This window comes from Montipora foliosa, chromosome 9, assembly GCF_036669935.1.
Source record: "Montipora foliosa isolate CH-2021 chromosome 9, ASM3666993v2, whole genome shotgun sequence".
In the NCBI taxonomy this organism is placed as follows: Eukaryota; Metazoa; Cnidaria; class Anthozoa; order Scleractinia; family Acroporidae; genus Montipora; species Montipora foliosa.
In genome coordinates this window covers 31,786,809-31,811,808 of record NC_090877.1, presented here as the reverse complement: position 1 = coordinate 31,811,808, position 25,000 = coordinate 31,786,809, and the positions used below count along the sequence as shown (strand labels likewise).

Below are 25,000 nucleotides of genomic sequence, written 5' to 3'. Positions count from 1 at the left end.
CAGTACCTCCTCTCAGAGCATAGACTATGACGTTGGCTAGGCCATGGGCCCTGAGTGCCTTCCAAAAGACCTACTCGATGCACAGCTGTCTCTAGGCAAACGATTGATAGGACGGCCACTTCTTCACCACAAAGACGTCTGCAAACAAGACATAAAGGCAGCCAAATCAGTGTCTGCAAACCCGGAATGGCAACCGTATTAAGTGGAGGGTTGCTGTAGAGACGGGCTGCAAACTGGCAGAGGTGAAGAGTCCAGTGCCAAACCAGCAGCAAAACCCTTGACAAGTTCTTTCCCACCTCAGTGCCTCCTTCTCTTCTGGCGATCAATTTCTCCTTTCAGACTTTACTGCATCCGCGTCGCTTTCCTCGAATTTTCTTTTCTTTTCGCTTATCTCAAGCTTCTTTAATGCTTTGAAGGCTTTTCCTGACTCGCCGCCACTGACAAAGGGCTTTTGTCATTGATTCTTCCTGCAGCTCCCACTAATGGCTCTTAGCAGTGTTCTCCTTTCTTTTTCCTTTTGCCCTCAGGCTTTCGTTCTTCAACTTTGCTTTCCTGCACGTCAACAAACCTTGCGCCACTTCAACAACCAACCAATGCCCACGACTTTTTACCTCCGATTATATATATAGTTAAACTAATTTATTCAAATTATGACAAAACAATGTTTTTTTTAGATGACTACATTACAACAATTAGTAAAAGAAGTTCTATAACACTAAATTAGATAATACATAATACACTAGGGAATCATACAATAGGTAGTTAAAACTCATACTAACGAACAAGACGAGTGGCTAAAACTATCTACATGTACAATAAAAATAATTATGTGACAGTACCACAAATATACCATGCCTAAAATAGGATGCTGTTTTCTGGCAAGGGTGGTTTACTGGGCCTATGGGTTGTACTTTAGTACCAATGAAAAAAATACACAAAAGGTTCCTAAAACAGGCAGCATATGACCACAAATGAACAATTACAGTTGAACCTCGATTATCCTCATTTCTTGATTCTCCGGGCTTCTTCTCTGGTCCCAATTTTGTCATGAATATTATTTCATTAGTCATGATCAAGATCCATAGCCACATTCTTTTTAAAACTACAGCATTGAAAGTGAAATATAAAAGGCGAGTTTGTTTCCCTTACAAAATGAAAAAGCAGAGCTTGCATGTGTTGCAACTAAGGCAGAACTTTCTAATGAGTTCTGATTTGGCTTTAAGTTGATTTGTTGCTAAGTGAAATTTCACGCGCTATTGGCTTTAGCTTGTTCAGTGTGTTATGCAAAATAAACAAGCTACACTGCGTCACAAATGTTTATTCACGATCATCAGGTCCTTGAAGTTTAAGAGATCCGTTTTTTCAATAAAAGATAAACAGGACAAATGCCATAGGAACACATCAACTGAAACCGCAGTTATGATTGGTTTGCGAAGCCACCATGTTTTAAAAACGTAAACGTGGATGCAATTCCTGTCAACAAGTCTGAAAGAAACACAAAGATGAACTTAAAATTTTTAAATGTTGCTTTCTTTCTTTTCTTTTCTTTCAGTTTTTGTTTCTCATTAATGTTCATATTCACGATTATCCGGACTATTTCGTCTACTCCCGACGAGTTTAGATAATCAAGGTTTAACTGTATATTAAAACTGGTTGGATACATGTTAATAGCGGAGCACCATTGTTTAAGAAAAGTAAATATCGTAACCCATCAATGCGAGAAATCTTGGTTTTATAGCCATGTCATAGAAGATCCGTAAGTTCGTACGTACATACGTACGTCCACCCCTCCATGTAGGTATGCCAATGTGACCAGTAGCATTACTAGTTTACAGCATACATCTTTGATATTGGACATCGCTGTTTTGATCAATTGACACCTGTCAAAACAAGGTATCCGCTGACCAGTATCACATGACCATAATTATTGCCGGCTCAAGCTTAGAGCTCACCGAGGTCAGTTGATTTTTTTTTAAGTTGACCGATGACCAGGTACTGGTTTTCGATTGGATTGCAGGCTCCTCCTAGGTTACCTAACTCACCTAAACATAAACAAGGCTTCATTTTTAGCATGCTTTCTATGGAGTATTGATTAGGGAGCGGCCTAGAATTGTTATCTGCATGATCTATCGAAGCGGTGTGCCAAGATTCCAGTGTCTTGCGGGTACGAGAAGAACCCTTGTCAATCACTTGGGAATTTTTAAAGTCAATAGAGTGATTTGAAGATCAAGCGTGTTTAGCGATGTTGGAGCCTCTTGCGTAAGACTTCACATTCCTCATATGTTCTTTTTTTCTGGTTTCAAAGAATCTGCCAGTCTCGCCAACATAACTCCATGGGCAGTCGGCACAAGATATTTTGTAAACCACGTTAGGTTGAAGATCGATCGGAAGGGCGGGACTTAGGAGAGGGGAACTCCTGTTGTAAAGTCTTGAATGGCTTGCTGACAACTTGAATATCATGTTTTCTTAGGAGTCTAGTTAGAGGCTGAGAAATGCCATTAATATAGGGGAGGACTGCATAATTGGAGAATTCGGAGGGTGCAACCCATTTAAAAAACATGCAAACAAGTTCCTCAGGTGTTGGGATGGGATTTGTTCGCTGAGTAGAAGATTTCTTCTTTAGAATGTTGGAGATAACATTTTGGGGGTAATAATTATTGTTAGATCGTAGAGCGTCGATGACATGAATAAGTTCTTTCTCTTTTCCTTGTTTTGTGCTCGGGAGATTAGTTGCGCGATGTAACAAAGTCTCAGCTGTACTGGTCTTGTGTCGTTTGTCACGATGGGAGAAGAAATCTAGATACCTATCAGTGTGGGTTGGTTTACGGTAAACCTCAATAATGAGATCATTATCCTTGCGAGTAACCAAAGCGTCCAGAAAGGCGATCTGGTTATTGTTTTCTTCTTCGATGGTAAAGGAGATGTGTTGATCGATACTGTTGAGCGTGTTATGGAAAGAGTCAACGGCGTTTCTTTTAATGATACAGAAACTATCGTCAACATATCGTTTCCATACTTTAGGTGGAACGGGAGTTGTGTTGATGGCCATCTCCTCGATTGCTTCCATACATAAATTGGCAACCACGGGACTGACAGGGCTGCCCATGGCACAACCATGGATCTGTTTATAAACACTGTCATTGTAGACGAAGTAGTTATTGGATAGGACAAAGTTCAACAAAGAGATTATATCAGTAGTGTCAAGTTTTGTGCGTAAGTGTAGTGATTCATCACAATCCAGTTTATTTTTTATGTAATCACAGCTTTCGTGACAGGAATGGCTGTGAAGAGCGATACCACATCAAAGGACAGCATAATTTCATCGTCTTGTATGTCAATGTTGGAGATTTCATCGACAAATTTGGAGGAATTAGGGACTGAGAAACCATTGCCATTTTGGAGAGGTGTCAAGATGTTGGTTAGAAACTTTGAAGTGTTATAGAGCGCTGAACCAATAGATGAAACAATGGGTCTGAGTGGGTTGCCTTCTTTGTGGTGCTTGATTGATCCACGGATGGTGGGTGGTATAGTGTCAGTGGAGCGAAGTTTTTGATACGTAGAATCGCAGATTTTTAGTTGATTCTTGAGTGTTAAAAGCCTATTGTTCAGTTCACGTTCAATTCTTCGGAAAGGAGGTTTGTAGACCAGTTCATAGGTGTTGTGGTCATTCAATAAATATGTCATCATTTTTTCCATTCATTTCCATTGAAGGCTGTAGCCTGACAACCGAAAGCTCGAAAGTTTTTAACTGTATATAGCCAGTGAACGTTTTTTATAATAATTTTTTAATAAGTTTGGAAGATGTTTTCTTTCTGCATTTTTCGCTGGTTTCAATTCCAGTTTGACATTATCATGATACCTGTGGTCCACAGTGGTGGCTATGCAGTTATTTAAGTCAAGTATCAGAGGGATATAAACTTAAAGCTGAGTGTTTGTTTTTAATTTGCTTAGAGCTGCTTTTTTCTCTGTATTGCAATTTTTGGCATATCTTTAGAAGCTCTGATAAGGTTACATGATGCCTGGAGGACCTATGACCAGAACAGAACGAAAGGAGAGCGAAAGAGAACAACAACAACAAAACAGAATACTAGTAATAGCTCATACTTAGTGGAAGAAGTTACTCCACAAATTCTTTCTTTGGGCACTAAACTGTTTGTTATTTTTACAGATGCATTATTTAATGTGGATGCATATTTTTAAAAGGTGGTTTAATCGGTTCTTCCTTTGTTCAGGAATGAAAATCGAATTTCTATCGTCAACTGGAATTAAACAACAATTATCTGTACTCTTTTGGACAAAAAGAAAAAGTTGATTTGTTTGTTTGTTTTGCTCTAAAATGCGAGCGAACAATTATTGCTTTTTTAATCCGTACAGTGTATGCCCAACTGTTTTTCATTGTGCCTCAACAATGACAAGAAAATTTTGCCCCCACGTTATAAAGATGTAATCGCAATGAGTTCTTGTAAAATTTGGGGGAAATCTCACTAGCTTGTGTTTTCAGAAGTTTGTTTAGAGCACCTAAATGTTATTTAAGTGTTGGAACGGATCTTGTTTGAGGTTCGTCCTTTCTTGGTTGCATTGCCATTTCTCGTTTTCAGAGATAAAGTGGAATAAACTACTTCAGTAAAACTCCTTTGACCTTGAATTAAATAGTTTTTTTTAATGGCTTCTAATTTTAGAGTGATTCTTATTCGCTGGCTATTGACAGTTGACTCTGAAATGGCCTTTTTCCTCTTCCATTTGCTGGCTGAGGGTGTGCTTGTTTTCCTTTAAAACTCATGTGGTTCAAGAAAAATTCATTGCCAAAATGGTGAATTCCAAAGTAAATTTCCCTTGAAAAACCGATATTGTACTCATCACTTCGTTTTTAGCGTAAAATTTACCATGAAATTCACTAGTTAGGCAATGAATTTTTCCATAGAAGAAAGCAAAGAAAATGATGTTATGGTTCAATTTTGTATTAATTGTGGTTCAATTTTTTTCAAACCAGTTCAATTTAGATGTTCCTTTGTCTAGTATTCATTATCATAATCTGAAACAAAGGAAAATCTAAATTGAACTGGTTTGAAAAAAATTGAACCAAATACAAAATTGAACCATAACAATGATTTAGGGCTCGTTTGATTGAACCTATTCCAGAATAAGAATACATGGAGTGATGATTAAAATGGTATGTTTGGCGCGTTTCGAAGCAGCATGGATAATAAAAATATGTTTAAAATAGCATTTTAGCAGATGTTTGACAATTTTGATGTGAATCTCCGTAAAAATGAGGGATTTCTAACTGATATTCCATGTATTCCTATTCCGGCTTACAGTCAATCGAACGCACCCTTAATTATTAAAGCAGCAACAGGAAACATCAAAACGCGGACAATAAGAATAATTAACCAGGGAGCTCCGCTTTTAGGCCTACCTAAATATATATATTAAATAACACAGCCCTCACCTGAAATTTGTAAGGTACATTCTCCCAATTCCTCTATGTTTACTGACTTCAACCACCACATCATCAATAACCATTTCCACTCTTTCAGCCTCACCTGTCAAAACATTAATAATTATAATTTTATGTGGCTAAGTGCAATTTAAGCAAAGTTATTGTCTCTGTTCCTTATGTTTGTGTGCTAACTACTAGTTATGATCAAACATTGACTCCAGTTGGCGTTAATGGGGGAGCACTGCCTTGCGTTAGGTTAGCCTGTGCGACTTCCGCCGATTGTGTGACAAAGGAACCTCACTTATCTCCCAAGCACCACGAGCTGAATGCAAAACAACACGTGCTGGATCGGATAAGAGTATAGGTTAGCAGGCGATATTCAAAAGGCAATGCAGTCAACAAGCTTGGGGGACATCGCTGCGCAGACTTAACCCCCACCAATGCATGCGAGGCAGCATCCCCCCAAGCCCAAAGACAAAACTGGAAAACATGAAGAGAGACTAGACTGGTGAGAAGCATCCAGAAACGGCCGCCATCCTGGGAGCGACGGACTCTAACGTAGATTGAGGAGTTCTAATGTACAGTTTGTAACAATCCGAGGACCAGAAACCTAAAACTTTTATAAGCCAGTCAGGTAAGCCAGCAGCGGCAGCAACTGAGGCCGCGCCAATACAAAAGCTATGGCCTTTTAGGCTCCGATAGGGAAGGCCAGCGACCCTTGTACTATCCCGAAGGAGGTTGGACACCACGCTACGGGTAAGGTAACGACCTGACGGGAAATAAAACAAAAGTCCCGGTTATGGCCTAGCTAAGAGAAAATATTCTTGCATGGCTACAATGGTGCAAAGGAGTGACAAGGTGCGAGATATAGTGAATGCCCTTCTCTAGAAATGTCGGTCTTGGACGATTTAAGGTACACTGTCATGTGCTGTGGGTGTGCCAGGTTAGGATGAAAGGTTATGCAATCGGTAAAGAGATCTAAGGATGGGTGAAATTTGTTAACTCCACTGTATGTAAACTCGCTGCAACCGAGAAATGCGAAAAAGGCTAAGTTGAAAGCAGCTCAAATCACAGAAAAGTCCCGGGGTCTAAGCCATGCATGCAGAACGGGGCGAATGGCAAGGAGAACCTGTGGTGTCACTGGCAAGCGACGGATGCGCTGGTTGCCCTGGTAGCGAAGGATACCACGCAGGACCTTAAGAAAGAAGCAGCTTACCCTTAAGGGGATCATTGTTCCCAGCTGTAATATGAAGATTACCATCCGCAGCTAAATAAAGTTTAATCGTGCTTTGACACACTGTTCTAGCTAGGTAGGAGGCAAAATAGATCAGTGTCCCTTCAGAGGCAGGTAATACATCCCCGTCTGGGTTGAGGAGACGGTTCATTAGACAAAATTGTAAAAATTGACATTCCCCAGAGCTGTAGGCCCGATTGATGGTCGCGGCCAGGCCCCAAGAGGCGTACCTTAGAACTTCCTCCCTCAGATGGTCATGACCGAAGGCGGGATGGTACAAGGACTCTGGTCGGCGTGGGGGGCAAGAGACCGGAAGTGCTGCATCTGAAAGCGGGAGAGGGCGTCAGCGATCTCCTTTGAAACCCCAGGGACATGACGGGTGCACACTACAAAATTATGCTGCATAGAGAGAAGCACAAGTTGTCGAACCAAATCCATAATGCAGGGGTGTCTTAGAGCGCCCTGAATTTATGATAGCGACCACCGAAAGATTGTCACACCAGAATTGAAGGTGCTTCCCTGTGAGAAAGGGGTGCCACATGGAGCAAGCAACTAAACTGGGAAAGAGTTCTTGCCATTCAATACTAATTCCGCATTGTTGACTCAAGCTCTTGTGGGGAGGCCAACGACCATGAAACCACTTTCCCTGAAAATAGCCCCCAAATCCTATTGAGCCTGCAGCGTCAGATAAAAACTTTCCACATGGCCAGGTCCTTAAAAAATTCCTTATTAAGCCTTATGTGGTGAAAACGACTGGGGACCCCCTGGTCAAATTAATCGCCCGCTGTAGAAAGGTCCTGCCCGACATCACCACTTTGCCTGCAAATTGAAGAGTTCCGATTAGTGATTGTAAATCTACGAGGCGAACTGATCGGCGGTATTTAAAAGAGTTAAGCAAAACATTGATCCTGGAGAGTTTACCCTGGGGTAAGCGGGCCTCCATGCACACGCTGTCTAAGACGATACCCATGAACTCGATCTCCTGGCAGGTGCCTATGGTCTTGGAAGTGACGACGGGGGCTTTTAGTGACATGAATACATGTAACAGAGTACTAAAATTAGTTAAACATGCCAATTTGGATCGTTCCGCAATGAAAAAATTGTCCAGGATGTGAATAGCATACTGAATGCCGTAGTTGTTTTTAAGAATCCATTCTAGACCGTCCGACAGTTGATTAAAAAGGAATGGGGCACTATGGAGCCCAAATAGAAGATAGATATTGACATAGTACTGGGATTGCCAATGAATTCCCAGTAAGTGCCAGTCATCAGGATGAATGGGTATGAGGCGGAAGGCTAATTTTAGATCAGTTTTGGCCATGAAAGCTCCCCTCCCCAGGGATTGGAGGATGTGAAAGGCGTCATCGACCAGAACATAACTTTAGCAACCGGAAGGCTTGTTGAAATCAAAGCACACAGTCTGGGGTGATTTCTAAATAGTTTTCATATGCTTTAAAATTTATAGCTAGACAAATGTCTGCTGGCATAGCCAGTCGGAAGAGCTGTACTACGAGAGAACTTAGTGTTACACATGCCAACTCTTAGCCGTGAATAGAGCTTTGAAAAAAGCGCCAATGCCGTGGATCGTACTAGCCTGCTCGCGACCAACAAAGTTCGAAGCAAGAATACAATAAATCCTTAGTGTTTGCTGACCTTGGCAACTAGACGGCACAAACGCTACATTGAAAACAGAGCCGCCATGAAAGGGTTACAGATAATTATTGTCACGATCCATTAACTACATTTTACTTGCACGACAGTAAAATTGCCTTTAATTAATATCAAGCCAATGCAAGTTCATAGAAAGCCAATGCCGTCAGCAGATTTCCCCATATAAAGCGTATTGTATGTGTCATGATGTGGTGAATTGAAATGAAAGAAAAACCTTTGCCCTTGAATTCCACGGTGGAATTTTAACAATGGGAACATTTTAACCAGGAATATTTGACTCAATTTGGTGGGCTTGTGAGAATTTTAGTGTTCAGCCTTGGTATTTAACTATAACCGTTGACAACCGAGGAACTGATAATTGCCCAATTCGCGTCAAATCTGGAAAAAACCCACACAGGAAGGAAGCGACCCACAATGACAATAAGGTTAGGCTTTTCAATTGAGAATTTTTTCGTAAAATTACCTTCTCAGGTCTTTTATCAGGATTCCCATACAAATCCTTATATTTTTGTCAGCTTTCCCTCACACTGAGCTTGGGGCACCACAGTACAAAACCAGTCCCATTACCTTGATAACTAAATTAAGTTTTTAAGACCCTACTTCTTGCCCTGGTTAAAATGTGAAACCAAAATCTCCAGCAACCCAAGCAAGCATTGTTAAATCTGTCAGCAAACTCCACTGGTCCAGAGTAGTTTACAATGTCCAGAATTATGCAGATTTGATAAGCAGAAAAAGCCTCCAACCAGTTTCTTCTAGACTTTAAAATCAATCGCGTTTAGAAATTACTGGCAATAATGTCACTAACGTGTTCTTCTACTTGCACTGTATTTCGATAAGCAAGAATAGTTAAGCCCTATTAAATGCTGTAAATGTATTGAATTTAATAAATACCGTAAACACCGGCATATAAGCCGCACCTTTTTGCTCAAAAATTTCGAATCAAATCTGGGATGCGGCTTATCTGTGAGAACATCTAGACACCATGCCGTAAATTTGCATAAATTGACAAGTTTAGCGAAAATTCTTAAGTCTGTATAGACCTGTGCAGCAAATTAATAAGAACTTCATAAAACAATACCACATATTACACATTGATCATTGCTTTTGCGAGTTTGGTGGCTCCTAAAAGAGCCGTTTTTGTTTGAGCAATGATTAAACCTTCTTTGTTAAAAGATCTTTTAACCGGTTTAACATTGCCTTAGTTTCTTGAGCAGGTGAACTTCACTCGGCAGGGAATCTCCATTCCACCACAAAGTTGTTTACAGTACCAACGATGGCCGCTCACTTCGACAGAAATCGACTGATCAGGTGTTGTTGCATGTAAATTCTAACGAGAAATGGACAGGAATGAAAAATACTGTATTAAAAATGCCAGAGAAGGATCAAATTTATGTCCTAGTCGGATTTTCATACTATTAGAGAGTCACAATTATAGGTAAGAGTTTGAGTATTCTCTGTTTTAAATGTTAGTGAGTTAATATGCGGGTTGACACGTGCAAGAAACTTGAAGAAACAGTGCATTTAAATGTAAGACATCTTTGTCAAGAGTCCACTTTTGATTTCTTTTAATTTCTTTCAAATTTTTTTTTCCAAAATCTAAGTTGCTAAACTCAGGGTGCGGCTTATCTGCGAGTGCGGCTTATACGCCGGTGTTTACGGTAGTTATAGCCTGCAGTTAGAGAGGCCACACATGTTTTTCTAAATTTGGTATGCATTTGAGTAGCTGCAACTATGAAGCAAAGTGAATGCCTTACCTGGGAAATCCACTAAATCATCACCAAAGGAAATTGGAAGTTCATATCCAGTTTTCTTCTTACAAAGAGAGTACAGTTCACGATCCACACACCATCTTGGTATGGGCTAGAATGGAAAATAAAAATAATTAAAACAAAAGAAAATTTCCTTGGCAAACGGTGATAACCTGGATACTGTCAGATGTGACGGCCATTAGATTTATGAAGCAGAATTAATTTTTTCATTGCTTTCAGGTAATAGACCTTATGCATGATGACGGCATATGCTCAAAAATTCACCACCAAGCTTTAGTTTGCAAAACATTATTCCATCATCTGACCATGAAATACCAGTCTGTTCCTATGTGGTTTTCTTTACAAGTTTGCTCCTTTGGGATTCAGCTCAAGAAAAATTTGATTTTTGAAATCGAGGCTTGGTGGTGAAATCAGCTAATCAGACATCATCAATCATTAGGGATCTTAAACAGTAGACACACAAAAACCCCGACAGTGAAAAGAGAAAAAAAAGGCAGTAAAAAAAATGAAACCTATTATTATTATTATTATTATTATTATTATTATAGTATTATTATTATTATTAAACTTTAGAAGACAGTTTTTGATTGGATGTTCATGTGTTCTTAACCTTTCACCCTTCGGGGGTTCCCTGTAAGGCCCACTGATAAGTAAAATTATCTGGCATTAGACAGAGTAAAATCTGTAAGTGCATGGCAGGCACTCTTGGGAAGGTAAGGGTTAATTAATTTACCCTTTACCTTCAAGGGAATCCTCACTGATTAGTAAAATCATCTGGTGTTAGACAATAACATCTAGGTGACACTACTCTTAGGAGGGACAGGATTATATATATTCGATCCTATTAATTTTACATAATAAGCTGACGATACATGCATTTTGATTGGTTTTCACCTATGATCTCTAGAGGACAGATGCACAGCTGACGTCATCATGCCAGTGGCATGATTCTCTCAACCAATTACAGCTCTTTGTTTTCAGTGCAGCAACTAATCAGTTTGCTTCATTTTGTATAGACTGACAATATATTACATCAAAGTGCTATAATTGTCTTTTCAAGTGGGGAGAGTAACCTTTTTCGAATACCTTAGAAAGGATTCTTTCTGTATATTTTATTTCTTTATAATTACATTCGTAACACAAATAGATTCCATGTTGCCATGCGTCTGTTCAGTAATAGAAAGATCACTGAAGACGTCAAAATGTGATACATGTAAGAACATCAGTGACACACTCGGCTATCGCGTCACATGCCACTTTTTTGTTCTTACGTGTACCACATTTTGATGTCATCTGTGATCTGTACCTTAACAGATGCACAGCAACAAGGAATCTATTTGTTCAATATCCCTCATTTGTGTGACACTGATAGATGATTTTACACATCAATGGGGAACCCCTCAGGGGCGGAAAGGTAGTTCAATATGAAAATTAAGGCAAATCCGCTCTACAAGCTTACTACTTTAAACCCAGTTATGATTTAAGCAGCAGAAAAGGTCACATTTTTTCAACCAAAATATTGAAACACTGATTCAGAAGAAGGAGTCTTTTTTTTCACAGCAAGAACCACACACACTCCTAAAGACTAATGACCCTGGTGATCAAAAGCACACCTTTCACCACGGAAATCCACCAAATCATTATCCCCATAATCCTAAGATTCCCATGTTATAATTATAAGTGTGCTTTCTTTGGATTCAAAATCATGTTTGGACTTTAAGAAGTTAAACAAATCACTTTAAGGATTGAGAATCATGGATTTGTACTTTCCCTCGGAAACATAGCCTAACATCATAAATTTTAATGTATTATGCTCAAAATACCTGAGATGCCTTTAAAGTCACTTCAAGGAAAATTTCACCACGAATGTTATCTTTGGCTAAAATTTTACCCAAAGGAAACCAATAAGCTGTTGTGTCCTCCGTTAAAATTGAAATAGGAATTTGAATCCTTCCCATGAAGTCGTCGCGATTGAGAGTGTCATAGTCCCATACATCGATTTGAATGTAGTGATGAATACAGCAATTAACTGCACTTTCAGCTACAAAAAAGTACCAGTACCAGTATGAATAACTCATTGTCTATTGGACAGGTGTAATTTATCACAGGATTTTTTGAAGTAAAAGATCATAAATGTAGGTTCATTTTCTTCAATTCCCACCAGCTCCAAATTAATATTATTGACAACAAGCTCAAAAACATAACATTTCATTTAAAACACCACAAGCAGTACAGCAAAAATAATTTTCAATACCCAAGTGCCACAAGTCTCCTTATGGTGCTAGTTTAATAGTGGGTGAACTCCTAAATGATTAATCTGATTTCTTTCGCTGCACAGACGGCAGAGCAGGTGGAAATTGTTCACCCCAAACAAACATTGGGGGATTACAAGCATAAACTAGACAGTCTTGGAATACTCCATTAGACAAGGTACAACTCACATCAGCTATGCCACAGGTTCCCCAAACTGATGCAATCACTGAATCAATGATTACAATTGGAAAAAACAACAGTACTGTGTTTATTATTGAAAGTGACATTTTTAATAAAAACTTCCATCTTACTTCGTTTTATTTGTGACGCTTCTTGTCTTCTGTGTGGTTTTTGTAACGCTTTAAGTGATTTTCAGGGAGTTTTGATTGTTTTTATAGCCACAGAGTTTTCCCTCTGTATATAAATTAACCCAAGACCACTCATAATTGACCCAAAAAATTGAAAATACCATTCAGACCAAGGACGATAGTGCTGCTACATAATTATGTCAGTCCTCATATGAGACTAAAGTTTACGTAAAGGAATTAAAATTTGCTGAAACTGGTCGATTTTGCTTTTGGGGGAGGCTTTCTTCTGATGTTGCGTGCACCAATGCAAACAGTTGAAAAACACTTTACCGACCGGGCCCTGAGTTCAAATTTATTACACACCGGGTGGGCGACAATGTTTTGGTCTCAGTTACAGGTACAACATGGGGCCCTACTCCGGAAAGTATTGAGCTTTCACACAGAAACAGACGAAACTCAGGGAAATGCTGATGTATTAAACTAATGATGTTTTGCAAACAAAACATAAACATTCAGAGTGTTTTACGGTGTACCTGTCACTGATTCAGTGATTGTGTCAGTTTGGGGAACTTGTGGCTATGCTGAAAGATTTTGGACTACAGCAAGCAGAAAAAAATGGACATTACTAAACAACGAAACAGCGAACCTCCGAAACATCATGTATGACCCCACCATACATTGAATACCAACTGACAAAGGTTGCATTTGAGATTAAAATATCATTTTAAGCCTAAGTAGGCCTAAAACGTTATTGCTCCTAATCTCAGTCTTAATCTGAATCGTAATCTCAATCTCAATGAATTAGAAGCAATACCGTTTTAGGCCTAAAACAACACTTAATCTTTAATCTAACCGTTGTCGGTTAGTATTTGATGTACATTGTATGGTGGGGTCATACACGTGTACATGGTGTTTTGATGCTTCGTTTCGCTCTTTCGTGGTTTAGTAATGCCTGAAAAAAAATAAACAAAGACAAGCAGCACTTGCTTTAATTTGAACATTTCTGCAAGTGGTCTAAAAATACATGTAGGTTGATAAATGATGTGAATCATTCTTTTCAAAAATTCTTTGTTCTACACCACAGTAGTCCACTCATTTCCTGAAGTTAACCCATTGACTCCTGGAAGTGAGACTTAACACATTTTAATCTGTCTAAAGCCAAATGATTTTACTTGTCAACTGGGGGAGTTCTAGGGCACCTGTAAATTATCTGCTTGCAATCAGGCATACTTTTCTTTGGACAGGGTGGGAAAAGATATGCCTGATACAATTTCTTAACGAGTTGTCTGCCCCCCACCTGTCAAATCATTGTGACATGTGCATCATGTGTCATGCTATAAATGAGAGCCGATCAGATTTTACTGAAAATTACCTGCATGTTGCGATTCAAGGAAACACGACAAAAACAAAATAGAACTCTACCTGGAATGTCTGCGAAGTCAGACCTTGACAGTTGGTTTGGTTTCTCTGTTTAATCCATCAAGGAACAAAGAATTTCGAGATAAGCCAAATCCTTCATGTTATCAGGCACAATCACCAGTACAATGGACTTTATAATTTGAACTCAAATATTTAAGATGCCAATAAAAGATGCTAATATCTCCGTGAAAAATGGACTTTGAGAAATTCTATTTTTCCAGCAGCAGCTACTCAACTATCCTTTTGTAAGAAGGGTGTCACTAAACCATTGTTCAGCGCTTCAGTAAACAGTGTCTAATTTCTCTGTCAAGCTCGGTGATTCCCTGATTGTGGCAGCACTAAGTTCTAATCGGTTCTTTTTGGATTCAGTAGTTGTTGCTTTCGATTATATTCCAAAGGACTTACCACAATTACAAATGTTTTGAGTCGGTGGAAGTGGAACGATGCATTTTTTCTAGAATGTTCAGGACTGTAAATAACACTATTGCCAAATCCCATAGGAAATTTTTTAGGCAAACCATTCTTCGGATGCATTCTCTTTGCTCTTCCTTTAAAGATTTTTGAAAAAAAAACTGAAGTCGAAGCAACAGCAGCTGTAAACAGAGCCTAAACATCATTCCTGTTCAAATCCTTCTCGGCGGCCATAATTTGATCAGTTACATTGTACAAGAAGTATGATTTGCATCTGTAACCAATCGCAGTGAAGCTCGAAGAGCTCTATTGTTTTTCTGCCAATCAGAAAAAAGTCCAGATTATGGCTTTTTTACATGTGATGTCACAAAGCAATGTATCATGCCCTCTTCCCATGAGAGATATAGAGGGATATTTATAAATAGGGAGAGGAAATGATCTCAGGCCAGGGCCCATGGGGAGTCGATGACTTAATCAGTCAAAAACTATTTCCCCTCCAATAAACAAGTTAATTTATAACTACTTTATTCAAACAGGAGTTTTACATGATACCTGATTCATTCTGCATTAGTTGTGGCACACCACTGATGTCAAATTGCAATGTCTCATTCCATGTTGGAGAAATTGTGCTATATTGTACTGTGGTGCGCTGTTCTTGATTCCCAACCTTTACAATGCAATATGGATCAGACTTGCCTGTAGGATCCATAACTGCTAGATTCCTTCCTTCGACAACTGAAGCAAAATAGGTATACAATATCAAAATAAAGCAGAACCTAACAGTTTATAACTCCTTATAATTTGGGGGCTGTTCTTAAGTTACAGCCCACACTTTTTCCAGCTCAAGTTTTGTCCTCAGACAAATAACTGAAAAAAGTAGGAAGCCATAATGTACAGTTCATTCTAATAAAAAGAGGGTAGCAAATATAAGATGTTTATTGTTCTCTAGATCTTTGCATCAAGTCATGTGAAAGCACCTTAAAAGCAATGGATATAATGTAGAATACAACCTGCAATTTTGCCATTAGGGCTTGGTACTTAGGAGAATTTAAATGCAGTTTAATTAATTTAAAAGAGTTTGACTTGGCAATATCAAAGGTTGCCTGCACTGTACAAGTGAGCAGTGGATGGCTTGGTGCGATTCCCAGATTTACAGTATCTCAGCATCATGGCCGTAGCATAGGATTCTTTTTGCTAGGGTGGTCAGCAAGCATATTTTTGGTGCCACTCCTTGCCCTGGTTTTCTTGTTATTGAAATGTCAGCCTGCTCGGCTGGGTTGTGTTTGTCAGCCATAACGGCATTATTCAATCTAGGGGCTGGCGGTAAAAAAATGAAAGCACCTTGATTTTTGCAGGTACCCAACCTCCACTTAGTGATGCTCCTGTTAAGGAGTTTGAGTGAGGCTGAATAATTATTACCTTTCTAATGTGCTTCAAGATTATTTACATTATCACATATGTACTATGTAAATTAACTGTTCTGTGCATCAAACTGGTGACACCCTGTAGCAAACTCAACAGAACTGGACACTTTTAGCACACTGTTTTACCCAGCCCTTTCAGTGTATGGTGATGTAAGGTCAAACTTGATTCTTCTTCAGGTATTTGGGAATGTCTCACAAACATTCTACATTCTGTGACTCATGCCTGTGTGATGTTATCTATTGTGGTGTGGTGAACCAGTTTTAATTTTATGTCTGTTTCATCCCATGAGACAAGATTTATGCCCCCATGTACTTCCAAGGGAAATAAATAATAATTATTATTATAAGTTGGTGTCACCAGCTCGATTTTGATTGGCTAGAAGAACGCAGCTAATTCTTGCTTGCTCTGTTTCTCTTACGTCATACCTACAAACAATAGATTTTATATATGTAGAATTGACGTCATACCTACAGACAATAGTTTTATGCATGCAGAAGTGACGTCACATAACACACTAACCAGCAGTTTGATCAGTTTTGTCATGGCGGAGCTCAGCTCAGGAATATGCATAATAAACAATTATTGAATTCGGTTTTCGCATGTTAGCGATAATTATCAAGGCCTCAGTTTGTGTTATCCGCCTCAGCCTTTGGCTTCGGCAGGTAACACAAACTTTGGCCTTGATAATTATCGCTAACATGATCAACCTCATCCAATAATTGTTAATTCATAGTTCCAAGTACATTTTCAAGGATGAACAATCAATGTACTTCACTTGAGTAATCCACTTCACAGTACCATCTATCAGTGCCTCTCCTAAATAACAATTACTGTTCAAATGCCATCAATCCAAAGACTACAACAACATTCCTTGAGACAGCTCACCATTACACAAAATTGGCACCTTTGCATGTTTCTCTTCCCTCACATCCCTACATTTGCATAATTTAATCACCTGTACATACTGTGAGCTAAAGGAAGAATGATGTGTTTCGAAAATATTATGTCAGAGGCAGCAGGACGATTCAATTTTATGTGCGGTAAGTAAACTGCTGGTTTGCATGTAACATCATGGTGGCCATGTTGGATGGCAGGAACAATAACCTGTCTCACTGCAGGGTTCAATGGAGGAGCAGGCGTGCCTCAGTTGGTTAGTGAGCGGCTTTCAGAGTAAGAGGTTCCCCGTTCGATACTCGGTGACTTTCGACTTTCCTATGATCCGTGTACCTATAACTTTAAATATCCGTTAATGTCACGCATGACGCAATTGAAGACGCAGTATTAGTGGGAGGAAAAAGGCAGGGGATAAAGTGTTGTCCAGGACCCGACTACTGCCTGCCACTGGGAGGCCGGTCACTGGGGATAGGCTAATGTCAGCGAGTGGCATACTGGCCGTGCATGAAGCACAGCTGCCCTGAGCAGCGTTTACCACCTATACCAAGCTCCTAGAAGGTTGGGCCAGGAAGGGGAAGTGGATGCTAGGGCAACCCGGCATCGCTTCAGTGTGGGACTGAAGGGTTGGCCCTGCAAACACTTATCCCCATGGTTCTGGAACAGAATCCTCCCACACTGAGGCTACTGAGGACTGTTTAGAAGAAAAACAGATGCCCCACCTACAGTGCAGACCAGAAATATGCGTCCTACGCAGACGCAAAACGCACGCGCGTTTTTTGCGCACACGCGTTTTTAAATGCGCGTTTCCAAACGCGCATTTGATGCGCGTTTTTTCTTTTGTTATGCAAACTCGTATCGTAGATGTGATGTTCATTGTTCCACGAAACAATAGACAGACGATAAAATGAATATTTAATTTCTGTGATCAACTTACCAGAACATTTGAATTGAAGAGCGGTGTCAACTGATCATTGTGAGTTCTCGAAACGAAACGTCAAAGTTTTAAATTCTTTCGACATTTACTGAATGAACAATAATAAAACTCTGTTGTCATCCTGCAGCTGACCACTGATAGTTAAGTTATTTTGACCTTTCTGTTGCCGAAACTGCAGTTTGGATCGTTGTCATAGGAAATGCCAGACAACGGAGAAAATAATTATGTAGACGTAGCTTCTGACCTTTCCGCCAATTCTTCGCAATAAAAGTGCTTCGCCGAAAATTTGTCGAGCTTAAGAATTTCGCGGAAAAAAAGAAAACAGCGCTACTGAGGAGTTTTTGTAACATCCCAAGTTTTTCGCGAAAGTCAAATACTGAGAATGGCGCCACAGAAACTGCTTTGAGGCTCCGACAAGTAAACATTTGGTTCCAGGCTCTCAAACGAAAGAAGACGACATTAGGGCCGGCGTTTTTTGTCACACAGGGTTTCACTCCGTATGCTTCCAGCCAACCCCGCGTTAATTCTCCTCCGTAAAGCTTAACTAAAGAAAGAAATTGGCGCAGAAGATATCTTAAAGGGGAGATTTTTCAACTCCGAGCGCATTCCAATGAATCTTGCTGAAGTGATACAGCTTCAATTATGCCGAGACGCCTTTTTAATGTCACGCACGCATTACAAAAATTATTTAACAATATTCGAGAAAGAACTGGTATTACAGATGGCGTACGTAAGTTTTGTTTGCGAATGAATATACTCCTTATTTCGTTGATTTTACTGCATTTCCCTCCGCCGTTCGTCCAAGTCTTGCTCTTAGCGATATTTGTTGTTGATCGACTAACTTTACTGACCGTCGATTTCTGTTGGCAAAACCGATGTCTTTCAAATTGAAAATAGTCCTGTTTTACGTTTTAATCACAGGAAAATATTTATTCCCCTCATTATGTAATTTGTTGATGCAGCGAGAAGTGAAAGTAATTTTCAAATGTCTGAAATTAAATGTGAAGCGGAAGCGAGTGCATTGTTGACTCGAATTTCACTTGGAAGCACACGTTATTTGAAATCAAACACTTCACTGTTGACATAGCCATTGTCTTGCGCTGAAACTAACAATAAAACTTAAACAATGAAAAGACAATGGGCCAACTCATACATACTAATTATCTCTGATGAATGCGCGTTTTTGATGCGCGTGTTACAAACGCAGACGCGTGTGCGCAATTTTCGTATGCTCGTTTCGCACGCGTTTTTTGGGACGCATATTTCTGGTCTGCACTGTACATGTAGGATGGTGCAAATGCAGCATGCTGTTAGAGCCTCAGACGGGATTCTTCTTAGAGGGCTATTCCCTTACCAGATCACTAAATAGTAAGAAAAAAAAGTCCAGTGTCCTTTAATTAAACGCATAACAAAAATACACAGCAAGAACATAAGCCAGTGGCAAAGCCTGGCCAGCAAAATTCATGGCAACAAAGATCCTTAACAAGATCACTAAAGCACCAAGAAAAGTTCAATGTCACTTAAATCTATGTAATGATATAAACAACTATAACATAAACCAGTGGAAAAGCCTGGCCAGGAAGGATCAAACAAGGATCCTTAACGAGAGCACTTAAAATCAAAGGCCCACCTTCAACTGACAGGTTTTCAGACCATTTGTTTTGTTAAGGAAATACGCATAGCGGATCGAGCGATTGGATGGATTACACCTTTGACAGGATTTTCAAGATGAAAATAGGTCCCCGCATGCAATGCCCGTAGGGTGAACATGGAAAAGATAAATGACAATTCGGTGCACAATAAAATAAATGTCATTAACACAGGTCAATGGCAAAGCCTGGCAAAAAAGTTGATGGCACTCAATCACTTCCAGAGATCGAAGGTTTCAAGGCTTTGTGTAGGCGTGTGGTCACCGGCCATGTTGGAAGGGATTTGGAGTAAGGTAGCAACAGGGAGATGAATGTACCTTTCATAAGACTGTCGGAACGCCAACAACCCAACATTTTAATTAGCCAGGAAGGTACACCGGCAACGGCAGCCGTTGCTGCTCCCCCAATACAGAAACTGTGGGTGTTGTAGTCGTTGGAGTGTAGGCTGCACAGATCGATGAGGGCATGTAGGTTAGATGCCAATGAATGCCGGGATAGGGGTGAACTATCCTTAAACTGGAACAGGAAACTGTTTGGGTTGAAGTCAGGCATTCGAAGGATGTAGCTGCGCAACGCAGAGACAGCACAAATGATCGTATGGGACTTGGCAATAATGAGCCATAATGAGTCGAGTTCCTTGCCGGAAGGGGTCGGTCTTGGATTACTTGATGCAGACCTCCATGTGATGTGGCATGGTGATGTCAGGAACAAAGGTTACATCAGAGCGGGTGAGGTGTACGTTGCGGTTGAAAGGACCGTTACAGAGATCCCAGTAGGTAGCCAGAGACATTGTTGGTTAAATATGGGTCAGATATTCCGGGATGGGTTAGCCAATAGGTGAGGCTTCTGGAGCCAACTCCCTGAAACGTTCCATCTGGAAACGAGAAAGGGAGTCAGCAATGTTGTTATGTGTGTCCTCTAAACATCATACGGGTGGAAGATAGGACGCCATTTTTTGGAGTGCTTTTTGGGGACTATAATAAGATTATGAAAGTTGTAAATGGGGGGCAAAAGGAAGGGGCCCGCTGTCTGTATGACCATTTTCGAACTTCAGTGAGCAGATTCTGTTCCAAAATGTCAGGGTGCAGTTGAGCCAAACGCAGATTAGGGCAGGACGTGCTAGTCCTGGGGCCAGAATAGCCAATACAGAACCCTTCCCTCACCCCCTGGCAAAGAAAAAATAAATGATGGGTTCGGGGAACCCTCACGATAGTTTTCAAGTAGATTAATCTTCACAGGAGTCTTAGGTTTCTGGGTGAGGAGAAAGTCATCTGCGTTTGGGATCACTTGACTTTGATGACTTTCGATAACTTTCCAGGGCCCTGGCTTGAGTGGGTCATTTCCGGAAGTCCAGGTCATAAGCCAGCCAGGTAAGGCCCAAAAGCTTTTTGTGGGCCGATTGAATAACGTTAAGATGAGGAAACATGTCCACCGCCCAGTGAGGGTATGCCCCTAAAACGACAGCAGCGTACACAGAAATAGCCGATAGCCAACGATCAAAGGAATTGATTGGCATTTTTTTGGCTATTTTCTGGCAAGGAAAATGGATGGGTACCAAGTCGCCATATAAGGATGTGTTAAGAGAGAAAGCTGAATTTTTGGGGAGCATTGATACAAAATCAACAAACTCACCCTGCTGTATAGCTTTCCTTGTTTTGTCGTCCACATGAGCGGCCAGGTCAGCGGAATGAGAAACTCATGAATGATTTGGCATGAGCCTTTGGACAGCTCTTGGGTCTCTGAGGTCTATAGTAGGTGGTGATCATTGGCTTGGGGCGTAGGCAGCCATCTTGCTTTCTCTAATAGCTAATATAATTGCTGTGATCTCATAGACGTTGAGGTTTCTATGACTATCGAAGGGGCTAGACGTAGGATCAGGCAATATGCTCACGGGTGGATCTTGTTCCGTATTTTGAGGGTCACTGACAGCAGCAGCAACAGGTTTGGCTTGAGCGCCCATCAAAGTTTTAGATCGCTTCGAATGCGTGGTCGGCGCTGCTGTTGTTTTCCTTTTTGCCGCTGATTGTGGTTGGTTTTTTGGTCGTGCAATTAGCAGCCGTAGCTGGTCAGTAATTGGCAGGTTTTTCTGCTGGCATAGTAGTTGGAGCACCTCTGTTGTCATTTTCGTATAGTTGCTCATGTGGAAATTTAGAGAGCAAGAGAAAAAAACTCACTTTACAGTCAGTAAAGACTGAGGATTTCTCAGACAAAATGTGCACATATAGCAGCCGCAACAACTTTGATTGGGTGGCGAGTTGGCTGCACGTGTCGCCAAAAATCTCATTGGTTCCAGTAAAAGGAGGCGGCAAAAACATGCGTTGATCGGGTGTGAAGTGCACAAACAAACAGTTGACGCAATCAGTAAGGTACAGAGGTCAATTGAGTTAGACATTAACTACTGTTTATGCTAAAGCAGAAAGCGCCATTTAACGGAGCACTGACAGAGGAAGGGCGGTAAAGGGCACATCGTCGGCTTCCATTGATACCAGTTTCGTAGCTGAAGGAACTACCGGAATTAAATAAAAGTACCTTTACTTTTCTTTATTAACTAAACTTTATTATGTAAATTCTGTATTGTATTGTATCGCCATCTAACATGGCCACCGTGTCACATGGGTGCAAACCAAGAATTTCAAACTTATTTACGTAAAATGCTCAGTAAACTTGGCAAGGTTTCCACACAGATCCCTACTTCATTATGCATACACTCCTTTGTTTCAAGAAAACAAGAGCGATAACAATAGATGTCCTTTGGGACTGCGACTTTGTTCTTTCTTTTTAGAGGACTTTAAAAAACCGGTAAAACTTCTGACTGAAATACGGAAAACTGAACAGTTTTTCCTGCATTTTTGGCACTTTTCCTGCAGTTTTAGCAATTTTTAAATTTTAGAATAGGTGAACGAAAGAAGTGGAGTTTCAAGCAATCATTGTAATAGGGTTCAGATTCTCATACATAACAAAAAGACCAAATAAACGTACTGTTATAAAAAAATTTAATGCCTAAATTTGTACCTGCACAATTTTCGTGCAATTGTTCTTTCTTTCTGTTTGCAAATTCGTGGAGGCACTGCAAAGTGTATGTTTTCTGTATAAGGCATGGCCATTCAGGATCACAAGGGCTTTTGCGTTTTATCGCTCTTTGAGGAGATTGGCGCAATATGCTCAACGATGCTTCCAAGTGTATAACTTTGGTACAGATCCATGGATGTTCCTGTACGAGGCATATTATTTTGTTTCACTCCCCATCATGTCTTTTCAATGCCCTGCTGTGGGCTCGTTTGTCTGGGTCAACGAAGTTTAGGCGATGGTTACCTATGAAATGATGTTAGCCCTTGTCTTGTAGTTAATCGTAAGCTTTCCAGCCACAGGTCGCTAGGGCTTAAGGTTAGGGTTAGCATACTGCCAGAAAGTCATGAGTTCCGGTATATTGAAGGTTATCCATTGCAGTATTTTCTTGAGCATCGCAAAACAAATCCATCTACCGATGCACTTTGTCTTTTCCAACTACATGACCGTGTTTCCACACAGGTTTTGGACATTTCATGGACAACAAAAGTAAACTGTGTTCTTTGCACGAGTCTATGAACCGCTCAGGATTGACTAAACTGAAGCAGAGACAATTTCCAAATGTTCAAATCTCACTTGGTGCTATTACTTCAGTACCCATCTTGATTATTATGAAAACACTAGTTTGCTTCAAACTAAGGGAAATGATTTTCATTGAATGAACTTGTGCATTAAAGTTTCCCAGGAAGGATGCACCAATCAGACTGGAAGTGTGGTACACCCTTCCATGCAATGAACTTATAAGTGTGCCACATGGGGCATGAAGGAAAAGCAGGTCACAGATCACAGCGATACTGGACAAACCTAAAACTATCACAGGGACTAACCTTAAGCCTAAACAGTGTCTTACGTTGAAATTGGGGATACAGTTACTTCAAGAGTAGAAAAACAGAGACCTCTGAACCATAACCTACGAGTTGTAGATTCGATTGTGGGTGCTTGGCATGGCACATGTATATAATTACTTGTCATTGCTATACAAATAGTTAAACAGGATAATTTCACTTGACACATTAGCTCAGTGGTCAAAAACCTGGACAAGCAATCCAGAGGTTTGCAGAGGGTCAGAGTTCAAGGCAAGCTGCAAGTGACATCATTGTACAAAATGGCTGAACAGGATCTGGAAAAAAGGACAGGACGAAGGGACAGGCAGAGACGAAAAGGATCAACAGTGTGAGAGATGTGGGCAAAGAAGAGAGAAACGAAGGGAGAAAGGGAGAGGGAGCGAGACGGAGAGAGAAATGAGATCCATTTTTACTCATCCAGTAAGTACAAATTAGCCATGTATATATTCAATTCCCTTGGGAACATGTATTGTTCTACAAAACAATAGCGCAAATGCACAATTAATTTATTCCGCATGCATGATGAGGTAGGGACCTATTTGAGCTTACCTCCTCTACATAAACTTACATATATTTTCCTTTTTGAAGAAAAAACCGGACAATAAAGCGAAATGAGAAATAGGATGATAGACAGGGCCGTAGCCAGAAAAAAATTATGATTATGACTGAGGCAATTATGTCCGTGGTTAAATTCTCTACGTAGGGATTCTAGGTGTTTATGATGAGAGTACATTTTATAGACAACACTGGAATCACCCTTTATTTTAAAGAATCACGAAAAAATGACTGAGGCAAGTGCCTTGGCTTGCCTCATACTGGCTACGGCCTTTGATAGATTTTTAAGACAATGAAAAATGAACTGAACTTGAAACAACAGAAACCTGCTGAGAAACCACTCGCTACCTTACGTGATGCAATCACCTGAATCAATCGTTACAGCTGAAACTACAAAATGAATTGAGCTCCACCCCTTTAAAATCACGAAAAATAGCGAAAAACGGTCCAGGCATTCTGTGAATGACAAACACGTCCATCATCGCTAATAAGTATTTAAATACCTGTAATTGTAAGAACGGCAGCAGCGATTCCTCTCTTTCGTTGCTCATCCAACAAACACGATAGATTTCTGGAATCACCGCTGTCACTGCTTCCGGATCCGGATCCCGCGCTTGGGGTACTACTTGGAATGTAAAACATCTCTGTAGGCTCATACAACAACGTCAGAAAACAGCAGTCTTGACGAAAAGAGGCCATTACTCTTTCTACGGGCCATTGTTAAATTTCGGTTGCTTAAACATGTGTTTTCCTTCGTTGCGTACTGCATTACCGAAGAACTCTCTGAGTCAACTCTTTCATTCCTCGCAACCAAGAGCCTGGGTATGACATTGCAGCTTCATATTTTTCCAGCGGTGAAATACCTAAATGATTAAGCCGTCATGTTTTCTCTCCAGTGTTTCCAAGCTGGATTGTGGAACATGGCGGACGGAACTCCGCCAGTCTTTCATTCTTTAGAGAAAATCTATTTTGCATCCACTGACCAAGCATCTCTAAGGTATGAATTTAACTTTTCTATATAATGTGCAAGCGACTTGGGATGTTTTAATGAAAAAAGGTAAATGGTCTGTTTGCCATTTCCGGCCCCACGTCATCGGGTACCTTCAACATTTGAGGATTTACTGAGG

The 25,000-nt window shown here is 40.3% G+C and overlaps 2 protein-coding genes and 1 pseudogene across 3 annotated transcripts in view; 1 reads left to right on the top strand and 2 right to left on the bottom strand.

The window, feature by feature from the left end:
* Positions 1-24,668, bottom strand: part of LOC137969374 (uncharacterized) — a 54,750-nt gene extending 30,082 nt beyond the window's left edge. Inside the window, exons 1-5 of the mRNA XM_068815582.1 lie at positions 24,377-24,668; positions 15,058-15,240; positions 11,938-12,155; positions 10,100-10,205; positions 5,450-5,543 (exon numbers count right to left, since the gene is read on the bottom strand). Of these exons, the coding sequence (XP_068671683.1) occupies positions 5,450-5,543; positions 10,100-10,205; positions 11,938-12,155; positions 15,058-15,240; positions 24,377-24,572 (797 nt within the window). The 5' untranslated portion in view covers positions 24,573-24,668. The remainder of the gene's footprint in view (positions 1-5,449; positions 5,544-10,099; positions 10,206-11,937; positions 12,156-15,057; positions 15,241-24,376) is intronic.
* Positions 5,941-6,825, bottom strand: LOC137970432 (uncharacterized; annotated as a pseudogene).
* A 94-nt stretch (positions 24,669-24,762) lies between the features above and the next one.
* LOC137969668 (N-acetylgalactosamine kinase-like) overlaps positions 24,763-25,000 on the top strand; it is a 28,687-nt gene continuing 28,449 nt past the window's right edge. The window contains exon 1 of one of the 2 annotated variants that reach the window (XM_068816000.1): positions 24,763-24,870. In XM_068816000.1, coding sequence (XP_068672101.1) covers positions 24,794-24,870 — 77 coding nt within the window. In that variant the 5' untranslated portion in view covers positions 24,763-24,793. The remainder of the gene's footprint in view (positions 24,871-25,000) is intronic. The other variant, XM_068816001.1, reaches the window with a different exon arrangement.